A 20,703-nucleotide genomic window follows, 5' to 3' on the forward strand; every position below is an offset into this window, starting at 1 on the left:
AGGAGAGCACATGCAATAAGGCAGCCACTTCAAGAACATTTTTGTTAAAGTTACATCGCATGCAGAGAAGCTGTTTTCCCAATTTAATATACATTTCACTGAGCCTCGCTGAAACACCGGACCCGGCCTCTAGGAGTTATAACACACCTTAATATTATGCAGGTTCTAAGACAATGCATCTTATCTTGAGTTCAAGCTCTAGTTAATTGTGTTAGTGAAATCACAGTACAATTTTCTAAAGAAAGCAATATTTAAATCGATAACCACACCAATGCTAATCTGAATGTTTGCCAACAAATAAACAAAATGAATGATCCCAATAGGAAGGACTTTTTCCTCCTTCCGGGCTCCCCAGCTCCATTTAAAGACCGGAACGTGAATAGAAAGATAACCTTGAGAACAGTAGAGTCATCCCTGACATCCATCATATCCCTCTAACTCATTTCCTCATTGTTACTGTGTTTCCCTAACACAGGGCAGTCTCCACAGGATGCCAGGAATTTAATAATGCTTTTTAAAGATACATTAAATTATCTGGACTATACAGCGATGAAAACTGAATACTGCCACTGAAACCATACTTTAATTAAATACATGCTCTCTCCAAGCAGAGCTTCTCCAGTAAAGCCACAATGTTTTCTGCCCTGGCTCTTAGACTCTCTCCCAGTAAGTGAGGCAGTCCAGCTGCACACCCACTGGCCTTTCTTTCTTTCTTTCTCTCTCTCTCTTTTTCTTTTTTCTAGGCAACCCCTCCCCCTCCCCCCAAAACGTATTACTTTTATCTGTGGAATTCTCTGCCGGCCTTGGCCTGGAAAACTGGGTGGACCCAGAGGACAGGTGTCGGATCTGGCCTTTGGGAAGTGGCCCAAACTGACAGTTGTTGGCAGCATAAAGCTGTGATCTTTACAAACTTCAATTTGAGGCTTTCTACCATTAGTGATTCTCTCCCCTACTCCTTTTTTGGAAGGAGAGAGAGAAAACAAGCCAAAAGGATGAGTTTCAAAATAGCAAAACCACCATTTTAATTATAAAGCCCTCCCGACAACGAGGAACTGTTAAAAGTAGCCAAATGGAAACTGTCAGGGCTTTTGGGCGCAGGCACAACTATTAAACAGGAGGATCGCAAGTTCAGGGGAGGGGGAAAGAATTAAAAGCAGGAGCAGAACCGAGGGGCAGAACCGGGCTCAGCCGAAGACCCGTTTGCTCAGAAAGGCCCCTCCTGGTCCTGACTCCTCCACGTGGGCACCAGGCTGAGGAAAGCAGAGGGTTACACAGAACATTTAGCAGACTTAACATTGGATTAACACACTACTGCAAGTTTCAACAAATGTTCATGGCATACGTAAAAAAACACATTTACAACAAGAAAGAAGAGAGGCACCTGGAGACATCTGACACTGGGCATGCTCTGCAGGCAACTCAGTGCGCACATGCTCTCTACCAGGTTGGCGCAGCCTAGCCACAAAGACCTTGGCACAGAACACTGCAGGATGACAAAAAGGAAGGAAGAGAAGAAGCAGTTAGAGGCCGCAACAAATCACTCCTTCACACAGGCAACTTGAATGTTAGTCGGGCAGGGGCGCACCCTCGGCAGGTGGGAGGTCAGGGCTGGTGGTCACAGACACCTTACCAAAACCTTGGGAGAGGGCCCACTTTCAGTCCTGTTATAAGGTTTCTGCTGCCAACCGCTAACCCTCGGGATACAGTGAACAGAGAGTCAAGAGGGAGAGAGGATGATTAAATAAAAACCCACTAAAGGGAACTGTGAAAGTTCGAGTGTAAAATAAGATTAGCAGGGAGATTGTGACTACAACTTCATAAAAGTAAGTTTCTGGTCTTGTCACATAATTACATAGTCAACTGCCAGCAATACACAGCCTACTATGTGCCAGGCACTTTAAATGTTTCTCTAATTCCCACGCCACTGTGTAAGAAAACGGAGGCTCAGAGGTTAAGTCATTTGCAAGGACACACAGCAGAGGGAACAGCCAGGAACTCAAACCTGGGTTTGTCGGCTAGTAAAACCCACATTCATTCCACAAGCCCCGGAGCCTCTTTTGTAAAAACTCTGATCACCCGAATTAATATCATGCGGTTACAGTTTTGCACTTCCCTAAATAAAATCACAGGAAACCTAGAGACATAAAGCAAAGGGAACAAGAAAGATGAGTGATAGATTGATAGGTACAGGCCAAAAAAAAGAGCTCATTAAAAACATGATTTTCAGTGTCATCCACTTTGCCTTCCCAAAGAAAAAATTGGGGGACATCTTAATTTTCATCTTGCACTTCATTCGTGAAGTTCATTTGACATGAGCAAGAATTAAAAGCCTATTTTATTGGGTGTGCCGGGTGGATCCCAGTCGGGCGCATACGGGAGTCTGTCTGACTGTCTCTCCCCGTTTCCGGCTTCAGTAAAATACAGGAAAAAAAATAATAAAAAAAATAATAATAAAGCCTATTTTATTTACTTATTCCCATTCTCTTATAAAAGCTTGCTGGTTTTCAGAAAATTAAGAAAAAAGGTAAAACATAAAAGTAAACATATTATGGCTAGTATTTTAAAGCCATCAGTTTACTTATGGCATTCACAAGTACTTGTTCAGAGCTAACATCAATTAATTTACTAAGGTAAAATCAATAATTATGCAAAAAAAAAATGAGGGTGGGTGTTGGGGTTTAACCAAAATCCTAGAGAGGTCTTAGACCTTAGACCTGACGCTATACACTTGTTTATCCTGGTTATACTTAGGATGGTCAAACATTCTCATTTTTTTGGGATGGTCCAGCATAATTTTCATTCTCAAAAGTGTTCTGGTTTAGTAGATACGTCTATGGTCGCCTCAATGTGATATAAACAAAGACTGCTCTGCTTGAAATCAGGTAGACCTGGCTTCCTGTCCAGCATCTGCCATTTAAGTCCCATCTCACCTACAGTGCAACTATATTGAAATTATTTCGAAAAGGCAGTTAAAAAATACAAAACCAGAGGCATCAAATGGAATTAAAACTAAGTTTTTTTTTTGTAACAAGGAACCCGCCATACATTCCCAAGGCGTGCCTTTATTCCTACGCTTACCTTACCACAGCCAGAACCAGAAGAATAACACTGATTCTCCAGGCATACATATTTTGTCACCCAACACGTTCATCGAGTGCCACCAAAGATGCTCAATAAATGTTTGTTTAATGAAAATAGCAGCCATTGGTCGAGCTCTTGTAATATGCTAGCCAGCAGATATGGTAAACCCCCACAAAACCCTCGTAAGACAGCTATTATTCCTTTTTTTTTTTTTTTTTTTTTCTTTTCATTTTTCTGAAGCTGGAAATAGGGAGAGACAGTCAGACAGACTCCCGCATGCACCCGACCGGGATCCACCGGGCACGCCCACCAGGGGCGAAGCTCTGCCCACCAGGGGGCGATGCTCTGCCCATCCTGGGCGTCGCCATGTTGCGACCAGAGCCACTCTAGCGCCTGGGGCAGAGGCCACAGAGCCATCCCCAGCGCCCGGGCCATCTTTGCTCCTATGGAGCCTTGGCTGCGGGAGGGGACGAGAGAGACAAAGAGGAAAGCGCGGCGGAGGGGTGGAGAAGCAAATGGGCGCTTCTCCTGTGTGCCCTGGCCGGGAATCGAACCCGGGTCCTCCGCACGCTAGGCTGACGCTCTACCGCTGAGCCAACCGGCCAGGGCTATTCCCTTTTACAGAAGAGGAAACTGGGGTCCAGAAAAGAGTCTGATTTGTGGAAACCGCGGCTTGTCCAAGGGGCGGGAGAACAAGTGCTAACTGACGGCAGAACTGGGGCTGGAAGTTAATTCTGCCGCGACACAAACCCGTTTTCTTTCCCCAACAGACTCTCTATCCAGAGACAGCTAGCAAGTGCTTATTAAAAGGCTACTTACATCAGCGCATACCGGATGTATGTAGAGGGCAGAGAAAAGGCCCGGACACACCCCATGTTTATACACAGATTACATAGATTACCTGATTCACATAAACTCCCCACATCCTCCTAGTTCAATTTAAGTCTCTTTTTTGGAATTTTTGTAGTTATCCAAATCAACAGAATCCTTCGGATCCGAGACTAGAGTTTAAGGGTTACACATTTATGCACCAACTATTTCCAAATTAACACCAAAGCTCACCTGCAAGTCAATTTGCATTCATTCAGTAAAGACAGCTCCCTCTGCAAGGTTTAATATGTATTTGCCTCAAAGGGTAAAAACCATAAAGATATAAGATACTGCACCCTGTCAGATTCTGCTAATAACGTGGGGTCCAAAACTTAAAAAAAAAAAAAAAAAAGACAAATTTTTACATTCAATAAATCAAAGAATCATAAACTGTAAAAACTGGAAGACTATTTACTCCAAATTTCTACCCCTGATTTTAGAAGTGAGGACACTAAAGTCCAAAAAATAATAATAATGATCTTCCCAAGGTTTCCTAACCATCTAGTGATCTATTCAGCATGTACAAATATATGGAAAGCAATTACTTAAAGAAAAATTTGAGAACTTAAGAAAGTTCTAAGAAGTTAATTTAGAAACATGACGATTATGACCAAAGATGTAGCCCAGTGTGAAGCTGTAGGTGGACAGGCACGCTGCGGGCCTGGCCTGCACGACCTCCCTCCGGCCCGGCCCTGAGGTGGACGGAGGCTGCGGGCCCGGCCTGCACGACCTCCCTCCGGCCCGGCCCTGAGGTGGACGGAGGCTGCGGACCCGGCCTGCACGACCTCCCTCCGGCCCGGCCCTGAGGTGGACGGAGGCTGCGGACCCGGCCTGCACGGCCTCCCTCCGGCCCGGCCCTGAGGTGGACGGAGGCTGCGGACCCGGCCCGCACGGCCTCCCTCCGGCCCGGCCCTGAGGTGGACGGAGGCTGCGGACCCGGCCCGCACGGCCTCCCTCCGGCCCGGCCCTGAGGTGGACGGAGGCTGCGGGCCCGGCCCGCACGGCCTCCCTCCGGCCCGGCCCTGAGGTGGACGGAGGCTGCGGGCCCGGCCCGCACGACCTCCCTCCGGCCCGGCCCTGAGGTGGACGGAGGCTGCGGGCCCGGCCTGCACGACCTCCCTCCGGCCCGGCCCTGAGGTGGACGGAGGCTGCTGGACAAGCCCGCACGGCCTCCCTCCGGCCCGGCCCTGAGGTGGATGGAGGCTGCGGGCCCGGCCTGCACGACCTCCCTCCGGCCCGGCCCTGAGGTGGACGGAGGCTGCTGGACAAGCCCGCACGACCTCCCTCCGGCCCGGCCCTGAGGTGGACGGAGGCTGCGGGCCCAGCCTGCACGACCTCCCTCCGGCCCGGCCCTGAGGTGGACGGAGGCTGCGGACCCGGCCTGCACGACCTCCCTCCGGCCCGGCCCTGAGGTGGACGGAGGCTGCGGACCCGGCCTGCACGACCTCCCTCCGGCCCGGCCCTGAGGTGGATGGAGGCTGCGGGCCTGGCCTGCACGACCTCCCTCCGGCCCTGAGGTGGACGGAGGCTGCAGACCCGGCCTGCACGACCTCCCTCCGGCCCGGCCCTGAGGTGGACGGAGGCTGCAGGCCTGGCCTGCACGGCCTCCCTCCGGCCCGGCCCCGAGGTGGACGGAGGCTGCTGGACAAGCCCGCTCTTCCGTCGCTCGTCTTCATGGCTAAGCAACATACTGGGCTCTTTCTCTCCTGTCCCGTCATCTCTGTGTGCTTTCTCTCTCTCCCCTTCAGTGTTATATAAAAATGTCTTCCAGAAAAAAAAGATATTAACTGTTTGTTTATAGTATTTTTAAAAGCTTGATACTGAACTTCTATATTCAAAAAAACTTTAAGGACGCCCTATAGGTCTAATTCTCAAGAATGAATCCCTGAGACACCAGGGCAAATGCTGCAGGGTGGAGAGCGAGGGCAGTATTCACGAAGGTATCGACCTGCCCTACTTTCCATTCGGCCGCCTCGAAGCTAAGCGACTACCCACAGTGCTGGAAAACAGTCTTTTCAACAGAAAATGCCACTCTAGGAAACACACCCAGCTTTTATTCCCGTTTATTTGAGAGACAGAGACAGAGGGAAAGAGGAGAGAGAGAGGGAAGGGGATGGGGGAGAGAGAATACCCCTCTTTCAATAAGAAAGCTACACTGCTAGTCTACACAGGGTTCTCGTGGATCTCACAGACCAAGAGAATATGGGTTTAATGTGGAAAATAAGGAATAAAAATAAAAGTTCCACATGTATCAACCTAAGAGCTTTAAAATGCAGCTAGGACCACACACACAGTAATTGATTCTTGAAGCTTCTAATTTTAAATTTCAGAACCTAGTTGGAAACCCACGTTGATCATTGGGGACTATTATCCATCATTCTTGAACTGACTAATGCAGAGATTTCTTCACATTGGCTATATTCACAATGTAGACTACTGTCTCTTTCTTTCTGCCAAAGCTAACTTTTAAAGTAGTCTATATTTAAACTTTTAGAACACCACCTGGTTAAACATGTCTGAAGAACTTACCTCCATACCTTGGGTATTTACCAATTTTAACCAACACTTAGTGACCAAATTATTAAGCTAACAACAATACAAACTAAGCCTCTTTCCTTTTGAGACTTCAGCCTCGAGCACCAGCAGAAACCCAGGAAGATCACAATGGAGACAGCTACGGCGGAAGCCTTTCATGGGCAGAAACCCCAAGAAGTGTTTGGTATAATTCCATTTAGCTACTTGTAAAGACCAGTATTCTAATTTAGGATTGTTCATAGAGAACAGGATATGATTCCCAGGGGTCCTTAATATTAGCAAGCACCCCATTAGGCTGATTATATTTGTAGGTTATATAGCCAAAGACTATAACATTAGTTAAGGAAAGTAGTAGCTTATTAATTGTCATATCTACTGTATCACCAGAAACCAAAACCAGGGCCATGCTGAGAAACACTGTGTAAGTCAGTACAGACAAGAAGAATAATAGCTTTTGGCATTTTTCAAAAGCAAACAGTTATTAAATAAGGTAGGAGAGAAATGTCCTAGGCTCACTTCATATTGCCATAGGAACCACACATCAAAAGGAAAATGCTGCAAGCCCCTTGTTTCTAATTGGCTAGCTGCGAGAAGGACTCACAAAAGCTGACTTGGGTCTGTGTCTAAACGGATTGTTCTGAATACTCTGCCCTGATTCCTTCTCAAAGAGGCAATTTTTCTAACAGCTAGCCAAAGAGGTAGTTTATGTTAACTGTCTCTCTGGTATCACTCTAACTTAGAAATGTCTTATTATAGGTTTTCTAAAAATCCCATATATTATTTTCTTTAAACTAATTCTCTCAGAATCTATACCAGCCTCTTCCAGCTCCTGTCATCATGCTGAGATAACAAAAGTGATGGTTCAAATAGTATTCCATTCAACAAAAAATGTATCTGAACTTATATCAATCTGCAGACAGAACAGCAAGGAAGACATTCTCTCCATTCTCTCCCTTGTCCAGCTCATAGGAGGGAATCTTAAGAATGTGCAGTGTAAACACACACACGCGCACGCACTCACACAGGCACACCCAAAGGAGGAGGATGCCTGAACTAAGCCATAAAGGATGAGTAGGAGGCAGCAGAGAAAAAGAGAGAAAGACATTCCATTCAAAATAAATAATATAAGCAAAGCCAAAGAGCTAAGTAATGGCACATCCTATTGGAAGATGTACAAAGAACTCAGCATTACTACGGTACTTAAACGTGAGATGAGAAAAAGCTGGGGGGGGGGGGGGGAGAACCGCATCACAGAGGTCCCCCCCAGTACCAGCCATTCTATCGAACCTGGGACGTCGTCCTACAGACAGCGGGTCTTACACCATATGCTACTGCTCACCAGTACACGGCCAATCCTTCCCAGGTGTGTGGGCCAATATTTTATCAGTGTGTATGAGACTTTTTTTTTTCTGCAACTCAGTATACATACCATTTCAACAATATCTGTCAGAGGGATAGAAGGGGGTCATAGAACACACTGGCAAGGGTGGAGGGGAGGTTCTTTGACCAAGAGATAGGGAATAGCCTGACCAGGCGGTGGCGCAGTGGATAGAGCGTCGGACTGGGATGCGGAAGGACCCAGGTTCGAGACCCCGAGGTTGCCAGGTTGAGCGCAGGCTCATCTGCTTTAAGCAAAGCTCACCAGCTTGGACCCAAGGTCGCTGGCTCGAGCAAGGAGTTACTCGGTCTGCTGAGGGCCCGTGGTCAAGGCACATATGAGAAAGCAGTCAATGAACAACTAAGGTGTAGAAGCGAAAAACTGATGATTGATGCTTCTCATCTCTCCATTCCTGTCTGTCTGTCCCTATCTATCCCTCTCTCTCTCTAAAAAAAAAAAAAAAAAGAGATAGGGAATAAAGCTTACTGTCAAGCCAAAACCATGCTATTCAAGCCAGCAGCAAAGAAAGAGTCTATGTTTTCTAGGACACGTGGGGACCATCTGCCAGATGCAAGAACAGAGAAAAAAATCCTGCTCAACAGTAACCCACTGATAAAGAGAGGAAGTGAGTAGTACAAAAACCATGTATGTTTTTATAAATATTTTGAAATAAAGTGCTAGGAATCTTTTAATCCCTTCAAGCAAAACATCGTAACTTTAATATTTAAAACACTGCTAGAGGCAATGATGAGACAACTATAACTGTTTTCAGCAGAAGAATGACCCCTGGCAGCTGGAATGAATGAAGCATGTTGAAGAAAGTCTCTTAGAGAAACTACAAAACAGTCTCTCGTTCTTTACAACCAATGCAATTCCAGCTGGGCTACGAGAGGAGGCATCCGTGCCAGCACTTATCTTTGGAAGTACATGTCTAAAGTCAATTTTTATGCTCAGCCTAGGTCTTTGTTCCTATAACACTTCCACACGCCCTACTGGCAGGATATAGAACAAAGAGCGCCATGATAATGAAATGGGCTACCGAACAGAGGGAGTTCAAGGAAAGATCCATTCTATGGTAACCACTGGGCGGTAACATGCTCTCTGCTGGGAAGCTCTATCCAGGGAGGGAATGTGTCCTGAAGATTACACAGCGGGGGCTCAGGAGATTATATAACACCAGCTCTCTACATCTAGGCCTGAAAGCCACAGGGTGTCCATTCTGTTGCTAGTGGAGGCTGTCCTTGCCTCAAAGCAAGTAAGGCAAGCATTCAAGTTCATCCAAATCAGGGACTATCCTATTGTGTCCAAATTCTCAGGTTTGCTTTCCAAGCAGCAGCAGTAGTTGTACTGAAAAGAGGGCCACAAAGCTTTGTCAAGATTCAGAATAGCCCTGGACAGATAGCTCGGTTGCTTAGATTGTCGTCCTGAAACGCAGAGGTTGCAGGTTCGATCCCCGCTCAGGGCACACACATGAAGAGACCAATGTTTCCATCTCTCTTTCCCGTCCTCTCTCTCTAAAATCAATTCTAAAAAAAGGTTTAAAAAAAAAGGATTTAGAATGTAGGCTTCTGCTGTTTATATGTTTGATGACAACCTATAAGAAACAGCAACTTCTCACCAAAACAGCTACTTTGTTTCTAAAACTAAGACACATAATACTGTACAGTAATCGGGTTGTAAAATAAAAAGTTAATTCGCAATTTAAAGGCATTTTCCAAGGTTGCTTAAAGAACTGAGAAGTGGGCAGGGGGACTGAACAGTGGTCCACGGCTTTAATGTATAAACCACCTTCTTTTCCTCATGCTGGTGTTCTATCTATTGTAACAGTACTTGACAGCTACCAGGTGACATATAACTAAAACAGGTCATCTACTTTCATTCTTAGCCACTGGACTGCAGACGACACACGCATAGATAATGCACCGTAGAGTACTGTCAGGCTAGAAGACCAGTTAAGGGAAGAAAGGGCCTGGGGAGAAGGAGGCAGTGGAAGGAAATACAAGGACAGAAAGGAGGAAAACTGAAGTTTGCTACCGGCCAGGTTTTGGAGATCCAAACACAGCCAAAGCATAGTGAAATCAGGACTTGAAGCCAGAGCCCAAACTTTCTTTAAACCCTACCATTTAAAATAAAACAAAACTTTTAATGTATGGACAGTTATCTCATCTTGAATGATTAGCTAAGATACCAGAAGCCAGAAGCTAACACAATTAAAGCGGCCTTTGCAGCTCCTTTTCTTTGGTAGAAGATGAAGGCTGATTTTTCTTTCTAAATTTTTACTCATCCATATTATCTGATCTTTTTTTCCAAATGAACATCTGGTACTTATGGTAATATTTTAACACTACCTTGTGTAATTTTCAGTGATGCTTTCTTTTGTTTAGTCATAAAACTAATTACATAAATTGTTATGTCATAAATAGTAACCTGACAACTAAAATAAAAAATTCTTTTCCCCAAAATTGAGTCCATCTTAAACACCTGTAACTTCAGTGTGTTAAAATGCTAGAAAAATATTTTATGTAGTAACCCTCAGAAACAGCAGCGAGGATCAAAATAATACAGCTTATTCCTGAGTAATTTCCAAGGGGTAAAAAAATATCCTTGTCTATTTCACGGCTGCCACCCATGGATCAAAAATGCCACAGGTTTTCCAGGGCTCTTGGAGAAGCCGGAGAGGGGCAGGGTTTACATGTATGAGGGGAGAAGGGAATCTCTATTCTAAGCAACATGACGGAGAACAGAATGTAACAAAATAATCTATTTCTGGCATAGACACAAGCATCCCCAGTTGTACTAGCACCAGTGAGAGGCGCAGTTGCCAAGAAGGAACCGATTCCCCCAGCAACCTCCGGGTCAGATCAGTCTGAACCCAATTCCAGTGGGATTTATCCAAGACCCACAGATCCTGAGAGTGGAGAGAACTGTTCAATTAACTACATCTGAGCCTTTGTCAGTTAACATCTGTGGCCCAATTAGGAATGCTGTTCAGGCTAAAGGAGACCACTTAACCGTAAATTTAACCTCGTTTTCAATGAAAATGATAAACATAAATGAAAATTTACAAAAAAGGATAAATTGGGAGGGGTGTAAATTGATACTGACGAATGCCTACTAGGTGCCAGACAGCCTACTAGGTGCCAGACACTAGAGCTACCGCGATCTCATGAGCTTTCTCTCATAAAACCTTAGGTTTACAAAGCAAGAAACTGAGGAGCTGAGACGTCACCTTGCCAGAGGTCAATAACGGCAGATTTGCAATTCTATCTGCCTCCAAACCCCGACTTTCTTCCTGAACTACATTGCCTGTCACTTCCTTTGCTTGACATTTGCTCTCCAAAGGAGCAATTTTCTCTGATTTATTCTCAAATTTTATCTTCTTGTCACTCATCTATACTGCTGATTGAACTGTAATTGGAACAACCCCCTGCGTGCACCCTCTCGATACATATTCAGGATTTGAAAAAACACGCACTTCATTTGACTCAGCAATTTCATGTGCAAAAAAATTATACTAAAGAAAAAATAGATCTACCCAAAAATATAGCTAAGATGTTGATCATATCACTGTCATAATAACAAAGGGAAAATGCTCAACAATGGGGACTGGTTAAATAAATTACAGGTTATCCAGAGACAGAATATTATGTGTCCACCAAATAAATATCATGGTTGTAGGAGTAGTATATTTATTGACCCAAAAGGAGTTTATAATATATAAAAGGAAAGTTAGAACACACTGAAAAATATTCAAGAAACATTAAGTGAATAAAGGCTATAAAACCAGGATTTATAATCCCATTTTTATTTAATAAAAAAATACACACAAAATATCCAGAATTAAATACAGGTGATTTTTAATTGATTCTTTTGTCTACCCTATTTTTTGAGGTGCAGCCAGCACACAATGGAGATCTGCTGCTCAGGTGTCTCAGCCCTCTCTCCTGTAGGACACCTCAAGAGTAACTGGCATTTCCTCCCTGTTACCTGGGGGTTTGGCCATAGCCCCTTGCCCCTTATTTCCAGGCCATTCTCCTTCACTGTTGTTCAAAGTTTGGTGGCACTCTGAAGTGACAAAGATACTACCCCAAATTCATTTCAATGCCTGTGGCTTCTAGATAGCTCACGGAGGCTACCTGGCCAGAAAGCTCCATTCTCCATATTGTGTTACACCTGAGAGGACTTCCAGGCAACTGAACACTCGCCTTGTTTTCTGAGAACTGACAGCCACCTGCTCTCGCGACCTGCACCAGAGCCCCTGGCCCCGAGCGAGTCCAGAGACTTCCCTCTCAGGGCTCCCGCAGAGGTGCTGGCTGTCCCCTTCCAGTCCCTTCACCCCTTCTCATAAGCCAAAAACATCTAGAGAATTCCTGGAAGCCTCTGTGCAAGATCTGATTGCCCCGTAATACACTGAGCCAAATCCTTACCCTACTCACATGTAAGAAAGAGCAAAGTTTACTGTGTTTTAAAGAGAGCATTAGCACATAGTGAAAACTTTTCTTCTCCAATATAGTGAAAACATTCTCATTTTTTCTAGGAAGAGATATCACTTTCAGGAAGATGACCTGAGGAATATTATTCCATCTACTCTCAATAGTTTGACTCAATTAGAGTCAGACCACATCATAACCCATAAATCTATCACTTTACACCGCTTACTCATTCAAGTTTACTGAGCATGTCAGGATACTAAATGCTTCAACAAACACAAGAATTCTCAAAACCAACTATTCTGGCATTAAAAATTATTTCAGGAAATAAAGCTGTGTAATTTCCTGGTTCACTAAAGGGAGAAAGATGGCTAAATTCCTAAAAAAGTATAAAATAATTTTTAAAGAATACAGTTTCACTTTTTTCAGAGTGTTAAAACTTAAAATCAAATAATGGTATTTTACAAATCACTTCCAGACTTTCAAAACTTCCATCTCATCATGAACTCTGAACAAGCACCTGTAGCACAGAAGTTGCTCCTGCTAAAAATCCTTCAGATTCAAACCGTGCACCGTGTAAACGAGCCCTCAACTATTTTCTAAACACTGCTCATTTCTTGAATACATATTTGTTTTTAGAGACTTACCCAGACCCTGTCCCAGAGAAATACATATTCTAAGCTGGTCAAGCCTCAATGTTTAAAATTTTACACACACACACACACACACACACACACACACAGACACGTGAGGGGGTAGAAAACAGTGGTCACCAAACTTTTGCTTCATTATCTAGGAGTAGCATGAAAAAGTGAGTTGTCAAAGCTGAGACATAAAGGGGCACATTTTATCATTCCTTAATTAAAGTTATAGTAAACTTTCACTTGCTCTACTTTCTCTTAGTCATTGTTCTCATATCCTAAACTGACCTTGTTTTCAAATAAGCTGTGCGCCTCCCAATCCACTGGGCTGGAGAACAAGTGAATGTGCCTCTCAGCGAGGGGCAAGGCCTGCCCACGCAAGGGCCTCGCTGCGGCCGTGCAGCCGAGCGGGGAGGGCACTCTGTTTCCCCTCCGTCTGTCTCCTCCAGGAAATTGGGCAAGTGGAGTTTTCTCACCGCTTCACGCCAGAGACATCATTGAATTCTGGAGCTGGAAGGGCCCTTACAGAGCAGTCTGTCCATCTTCTTAAAAAGTTTTTCTAGCCCAGGTCCTCTCAGGCTCTCCCACGGTGTTTGTGGTATGCACTGCCTTGGAAGCACCTCATTTCAACAGGGGACAGTCACTGCTCACACCTGCCGCAATGAACTGAACCTACCAGGTCTAGACCACAGCACTGTGGGGTCCGCACACAAAGGAAGTGATGAGGTCATGATGGAAAGGCCCAATATACATTTAAGAGATGTTGGACTTCTTTGTCAAAAACCCCGCTCAGACCTGACCTGTGGTGGCACAGTGGATAAAGCGTCGACCTGGAAATGCTGAGGTCGCCGGTTCAAAACCCTGGGCTTGCCTGGTCAAGGCACATATGGGAGTTGATGCTTCCAGCTCCTCCCCCCTTCTCTCTCTCTGTCTCTCTCTCCTCTCTCTCTGTCTCTCTCTCTCCTCTCTAGAAATGAATAAAATAAAATAAAATAAAAAATCTTTAAAAAAAAAACCCCCGCTCAACTCCGTTGTTTTAATAACTTTATCAGTCAGTCAAGATGAACAACTAAGCGCAGAGCACAGATGTCACCAAGTTAATAAATCTTCATTAGCACTGAAAGACTAGAGAATTGAGGATCATTGACAAATCTCACGGGGGCTCTTCCTGTTGCATTTAAAAGAAAAACCGTTATGTTGTCCACAGTTTTCATTGGTGAGTTAAAAGTATACAGAGAAATACCAGAAACAGCTACCCAAATTGAGATATGAGCTAGAAAGTTCAAAAATATTCAAGTGCAAAAATAAAAAATTGGTCTATAAAACACAGGAAAATACTTAAAGTAATAAACTTTCTTGTAACCAAATAACCTGGATGATTTTATTTCCAAAATAATTTGTTAAAAAATAAAGCATTGCCTGACCGTGTGGTAGCACAGTTCAAAATGCCAAGGTTGCTGGCTTGAGCACAGGCTCGCCTTGCTTCAGAAAGGGTCACCGGTTTGCGTGTGTGATCATACACATGACCCCATGGTCGCTGGCTTGAGCCCAAAGGTCACCGGCTTGGCTGGAGCCCCCCCTCCCGCCCTGTCACGGCATGTATGAGAAAGCAAGTCAATGGACAACTAAGGTACTGCAACTGCAAGTTGATGCTTCTCATCTCTCTCCCTCTCTCTAAAAGTAAATAAAAAATAAAGCATTTAATAAGGAATTAGTAAGACAATTTACTAATCTACAATGTAATGTATTCATGTCCTTACAGTGCCTATGCACAGTAAGAACTCAATAAATATTTGTTATATTATCAAGTAATTAACATGTAAAATCCAGGAAGTCTACACATAGAGCAAAAACTAGATTCAGAGGCTAGAGAGAGTATAATGCTATCATTTTAAGGGGCTGAATGTGGACACTTGTTTGGCCACATGGCCTAATCCCAGCGATTGACCCAGGAACGGGCACACCCTCTGAGTTGAATGCCAGGATCTCGATGTGGCGCCTCAAGAAGAGAAACCCCTCCCCTCACTGAGAGGAAAGCTGGGGCTGCCGCCACATCTCGTGACCCCAGGGACCGTGTGGAGCTGGTCCACGGGAGCCGGTCCACGGGAGCCGGAGAAGAAACCTGACTCCACAGCTACCTCTGCATCTTTCAAATTATAAATCCCCTCTGTTGGCTGAAGCCAGTTTCAAGTTGGGTTTTCTGCCACTTTCAACTGGAAAAATTGTAACAAACCTTAAATATTCAGTTCAAATAAAAGAGATGAAGCTCACAAATGATTTTTGGCATGGACAAGGTCATAAAAATACAGTATTTGGATGAAATATAAATGATTAAATTTATAGTCACTTTCCTATTAAGTCTTTTTATCTTATTGACAAAGGCATCTAAAACTAAATGTTCTCAAGAATATCCCATTCATGCTATACCAGATGCTGGAGAAAGAAAAAAGTAGGTAACAAGATAAACTAATCAAAACTAAGCCTTCAGAAAGGACCACAGAAAAAATGAGTTCTGGTTTTCCAAAGAGCTGGAAAGCCAATGCTGAGAAACCTAACCCATATCTTTCCATAACTTCATTCCAATAAACAATGAAGAACAGCAGCATTACCAAGTGCAAACACCAAACAGACCAATAGCCTTAAAGAAAGGAATACACTTATCAAGTAAGATCAGAAAAGCCCTGCAAGCTGCTGCGGACAGTTTATTAGTACAGAGGCTCGTCTGTGCCCTCCTGGAACAGCTAACCTTCTTCTATGCTGTTGGGCAGATAAAATGTATTATGCTCACTTTGTTAAAGATGGCGCTGCCCACGTGGAGGCTGTTGCCCAGGTGATATTAATGTGTGTTGAGGGCAGGCAGGATCGTTGTAGCCTGGGGCTTGGTTTTGGGATTAAGCCTTTCCCACCCTTTTTGATGTGGGGTGGTACAATCCAATCATGCCTCACAGAAGTGACTTTGTATTAGTGATTTCCCTATTTTGTATACTGGATTAAAGGTTTGGACTTCTACACTATAAAATGGGAGCAGAATGGGAGCTTGCTCTCTCTTGGTTCCTGGGATTATCATTAGAGGAGAGAGCAGAGAGCAGAGAAAGGCCATGTGGAGGAGGCCAGGAGAAGCAGCCAAGATGGCAGAGTGTTGAGTGAGAAGCCAGTTAGTGCGGAGTTTGAGTAGGGAGAAGGAAGGAGATGGGGAACAGAGGTGATTAAGTCTGGTGAGCTAGAAACCTTTGATTCTAGGAAACTCGGATAAATCAATAGCTTTGTGAGCACTGAATGTGAGTGGGTTTTGGAGCCCAGTGTGTGTTTTTTGCTTGCCCGCCGGGTGCAAGCTAGGATTAAAGACTATGGCCCACCAGTTTTTGGCTCCGTTGTTTCTTTACCGACTATCCGAATCCAATGCAAACCTGCATGGGCCAGGCTGCTGTGATGGTCACCTGGCTTCTGGCTTTACATATGCCTTTTTCATAACTTTATCCTGGCCCTCATCCTATTTCTCTATGCTCATTTTTCCTTTTATCTTCACTTCCCTACTCATTTCGTTTTTACCCGCCCCCTACATTGTATGTGTTACAATAATCACTCAAATCCTTTTGGAGGGGGAGGGGATAAAGTAGCAAAGGTCATCACATTTCTGAACTAAGAAAAAGAAAAAAAAAAGTCAAAAATAGGCCCTGGCCAGTTGGCTCAGCGGTAGAGCGTTGGCCTGGCGTGTGGGGGACCCAGGTTCGATTCCTGGCCAGGGCACATAGGAGAAGCGCCCATTTGCTTCTCCACCCCCCCCCTCCTTCCTCTCTGTCTTTCTCTTCCCCTCCCGCAGCCAAGGCTCCATTGGAGCAAAGATGGCCCGGGCGCTGGGGATGGCTCCTTGGCCTCTGCCCCAGGCGCTAGAGTGGCTCTGGTCGTGGCAGAGCGACGCCCCAGAGGGGCAGAGCTTCGCCCCTGGTGGGCGTGCCAGGTGGATCCCGGTCAGGCACATGCGGGAGTCTGTCTGACTGTCTCTCCCCGTTTCCAGCTTCAGAAAAATACAAAAAAAAAAAAAAAAGTCAAAAATAGAAAAGAAACTATAGAAATAAAACTCTGCTACTGATTGTCAATGCCATCAAAGGTGTCATCATTCTCCTTGGCTAAAGTGACAGTCCCCTGAGGGCACTCCTGCAGCCAGATTACTGTTCCATTATCTACCATCAATAAATTGTGCAGTTTTGCCCTGGCCGGTTGGCTCAGCGGTAGAGCGTCGGCCTAGCGTGCGGAGGACCCGGGTTCGATTCCCGGCCAGGGCACACAGGAGAAGCGCCCATTTGCTTCTCCACCCCTCCGCCGCGCTTTCCTCTCTGTCTCTCTCTTCCCCTCCCGCAGCTAAGGCTCCATTGGAGCAAAGATGGCCCGGGCGCTGGGGATGGCTCTGTGGCCTCTGCCTCAGGCGCTAGAGTGGCTCTGGTCGCAACATGGCGACGCCCCGGAGGGGCAGAGCGTCGCCCCCTGGTGGGCGTGCCGGGTGGATCCCGGTCGGGCGCATGTGGGAGTCTGTCTGACTGTCTCTCCCTGTTTCCAGCTTCAGAAAAATGAAAAAAAAAAAAAAAATTGTGCAGTTTTTAACTCAAAGTAATGCACATGCCTAAAAGTCCTATGATTCTTCAAGAATCACTTACCTGAAAGGGACAGAGAGGGTCACAAACACGTAACAGTTCCAGAAAGAGCATGGACTGGTTTGTTTCATTTTGTTTTAATTGAGACAGAACACACTGCATCTGAATTCAACACTACTCTGGATTTAGCTACCAATTTACAAGAAATACAAAAGGAAATAGTATGCAGGCCTAATGAGAATATAATCAGCAAAATCCAGAATGCAAGGAATTATCCAGACAAGATCATCAATCTACATAGTTTCTTCAATAAGCACATGGCAAAAAGAAAAAAGAAAAAGAAAAAAAAGAAGGGAGGGAAGGGGGGAAAGGAGGGAAAGGAGAGAGAAAGAAAGAAAGTCTAAGATACCGGAAGACCCAAGAAGCAGCTAAGGACACACAACAACTAGCCAGTATGCTGTCATGGATACTGGAACCTGGAACAGAAAGAGGACACTGGTAAAAACTAAGAGTATCAAATTGATAGATACAATGGCTACTCAGCCACCATCTTCCTTAAGAACAGTGCAGGCCTGAGGGAGGAAGAAGGACTTGCCTACTCAGTAACCGGCTCAGACCTCCCTTGTAGCTGGATGCTGATAAGGGACAGTTGTATTAGGGTGCAGACAATTTTGAGGAACTGTGGTGCCACTCCCAACCACAAACAGAATAAGTTATCTTGCAGCTGCCTTTGCCCAAGGTCCTTTGACAAATCCATATAACCCGTCCCACCCCTCCCTTGGGGCTAACACAGTTTGCTGGTCTCGACCTGCCTGCACCCAGGCATTTTGAAAATTTTCCTTTTGAAACATGCTTGCCTTATGTTTTTGGTTCAGCCCATGGTTTCTGCCTTTCACAAATAAGCTATGGACTTTAATTTAAAATGATGCATCAATATTAGTTCATTAATTTTGACAAGTACAGCACACCCCTAAGATGTTAATGGGGGAAACTGCAGAGGGAGTATATGAAAATTCTGTACTGTTCAATTCTTCTGTAAATCCAGAAGTAGTAAAAAAAAAAAAAAAAAAAAGTATTAATTTAAAATTTATGAGACAAGCAAGTATAAACTGACTATTTGATATTAAGAAAGTACTGTTAATTTTTTAAGTGCAATATGGAATTGTGGCAGTACTGGCCTGTGTTCAACGATCTTTTGTGTTTTAAGTCCTTATCTTTTTTGGATATAACTGAACTATTCATGGATAGACGAATGAACGGATAAAGTGAATGGGGTTGATTAAAGCAATGACTCACGAGGTTTGGTAGTCGTGGTAATTTTTGGTGACACATAAAGGTATTTTAATGTTTAATATGCATGTTTAATTTAAATACATAGTACAAAAAATGTATAGCTAGCACATCAAACCCATGATTTCATAAATTTTAATTGCTTAGTGTAGGTTTTTGTTGGTGTTGGGCAGATAAAATGTATTATGCTCACTTTGTTAAAGATAACACGAGGAGGCCTTCGCCCAGGTGATATTAATGTGTGTTGGGGTGGGCTAAAGGCAGGCAGAATCCTTTAGCCTGGGGCTTGGTTTTGGGATTAAGCCTTTCCTACCCTTTTTGATGTGGGGTGGTACAATCCAATCATGCCTCAGAAAGTGACTTTGTATTAGAGACTTCCCTATTTTGTATATTGGATTAAGGGTTTGGATTTCTACACTATAAAATAGGGGCAGAACGGGGGCTTGCCCTCTCTTGGTTCCTGGGATTATCATTAGAAGAGAGAGCAGAGGAGAGCAGAGAAAGGCCACGTGGAGGAGGCCAGGAGAAGCAGCCAAGATGGTGGAGTGCTGAGTGAGATGCCAGTTTGTGTAGAGTTTGTATTTGGGATAAGGAAGGAGATGGGGAACAGAGGTGAATAAGTCTGGTGAGCTAGAAACCTTTGATACTAGGAAACTCGGATAAGTCAGTGGCTTTGTGAGCACTGAATGTGACTGGGTTTTGGAGCCCAGTGTGTATTTTTACTTGCCCGCCGGGTGCAAGCTAGAATCAAAGACTATGGCCCATCAGTTTTTGGCTCCGCTGTTTCTTTACCGACTGTCCGAATCCAATGCGAACCTGCATGGGCCGGGCTGCTGTGATGGTGGCCCTGCCTCCTGGCTTTACAGTTAGTCAAATAAGTTTGTAAATATGATATATGTTTGCTCGCTTATAGCATGCATTGGGTGTGGGGGGACAGGCTGTAAGCAGGCAGGATTCTTATAGCCTAAGGCTTAGTTTTAAGACTAAAAACATCTTAGGGCCCTGGCCAGTTGGCTCAGTGGTAGAGCGTCGGCCTGGCGTGCAGGGGTCCTGGGTTCGATTCCCGGTCAGGCCACACAGGAGAAGAGCCCATCTGCTTCTCTACCCCTCCCCCTCTCCTTCCTCTCTGTCTCTCTCTTCCCCTCCCGCAGCGAGGCTCCATTGGATGGCCCAGGCGCTGGGGATGGCTCCTTGGCCTCTGCCCCAGGCGCTAGAGTTGCTCTGGTCGTGGCAGAGCGACACCCCGGAGGGGCAGAGCGTCGCCCCCTGGTGGGCATGCCAGGTGGATCCCAGTTGGGCGCATGTGGGAGTCTGTCTGACTGTCTCTCCCCGTTTCCAGCTTCAGAAAGATTAAAAAAAAAATTAAAAAATATATATATATATAATATATATTTTTATTATTAAAAACACCTTAGTGTGTGGGGTGGTGCACTCTCATGAGGACTCCCATTATGCCTCAGATAAGTGACTTTGTATCAGAGACTTCTCTGTTTGTATACTGGATTAAAGGTTTTGATTTCTACACTATAAAGTGGGGCAGACTGGGAGCTTGCTCTCTCTCGGTTCCTGAGATTAGCATTAGAGAGAAGAGCAGAGAAAGGCTACGTGGAGGAGGCCAGGAGAAGCAGCCAAGATGGTGGAGTGCTGAGTGAGAAGATAGTTTGTGCAGAGTTTGTGCAGGGAAAGAAGGAAGGAGATGGGGAACAGAGGTGAATAAGTCTGATGAGCTAGAAACCTTTGATTCTAGGAAACTCGGATAAGTCAGTAGCTTTGTGAGCACTGAATAAGTGGGTTTTGGAGTCCAGTGTATGTTTTTACTTGCCCGCAGGGTGCAAGCTAGGATTAAAGATGATGGTTCTTGGCTCTGCTGTTTCATTACCGTCTGTCCA

At 44.9% G+C, this 20,703-nt stretch overlaps 1 protein-coding gene across 6 annotated transcripts in view; it reads right to left on the reverse strand.

The window, feature by feature from the left end:
• Positions 1 to 20,703, reverse strand: part of FBXW11 (F-box and WD repeat domain containing 11) — a 121,400-nt gene that overhangs the window by 69,645 nt on the left and 31,052 nt on the right. For 3 of the 6 annotated variants that reach the window (XM_066273272.1, XM_066273271.1, XM_066273273.1), the window contains one exon: positions 1,382 to 1,483. The exons of the other annotated variants lie outside the window; for them this stretch is intronic. In XM_066273272.1, the coding sequence (XP_066129369.1) occupies positions 1,382 to 1,483 (102 nt within the window). The remainder of the gene's footprint in view (positions 1 to 1,381; positions 1,484 to 20,703) is intronic. 6 annotated transcript variants of the gene reach the window in all.

Source organism: Saccopteryx bilineata, chromosome 4 (assembly GCF_036850765.1).
Source record: "Saccopteryx bilineata isolate mSacBil1 chromosome 4, mSacBil1_pri_phased_curated, whole genome shotgun sequence".
NCBI lineage: Eukaryota > Metazoa > Chordata > Mammalia > Chiroptera > Emballonuridae > Saccopteryx > Saccopteryx bilineata.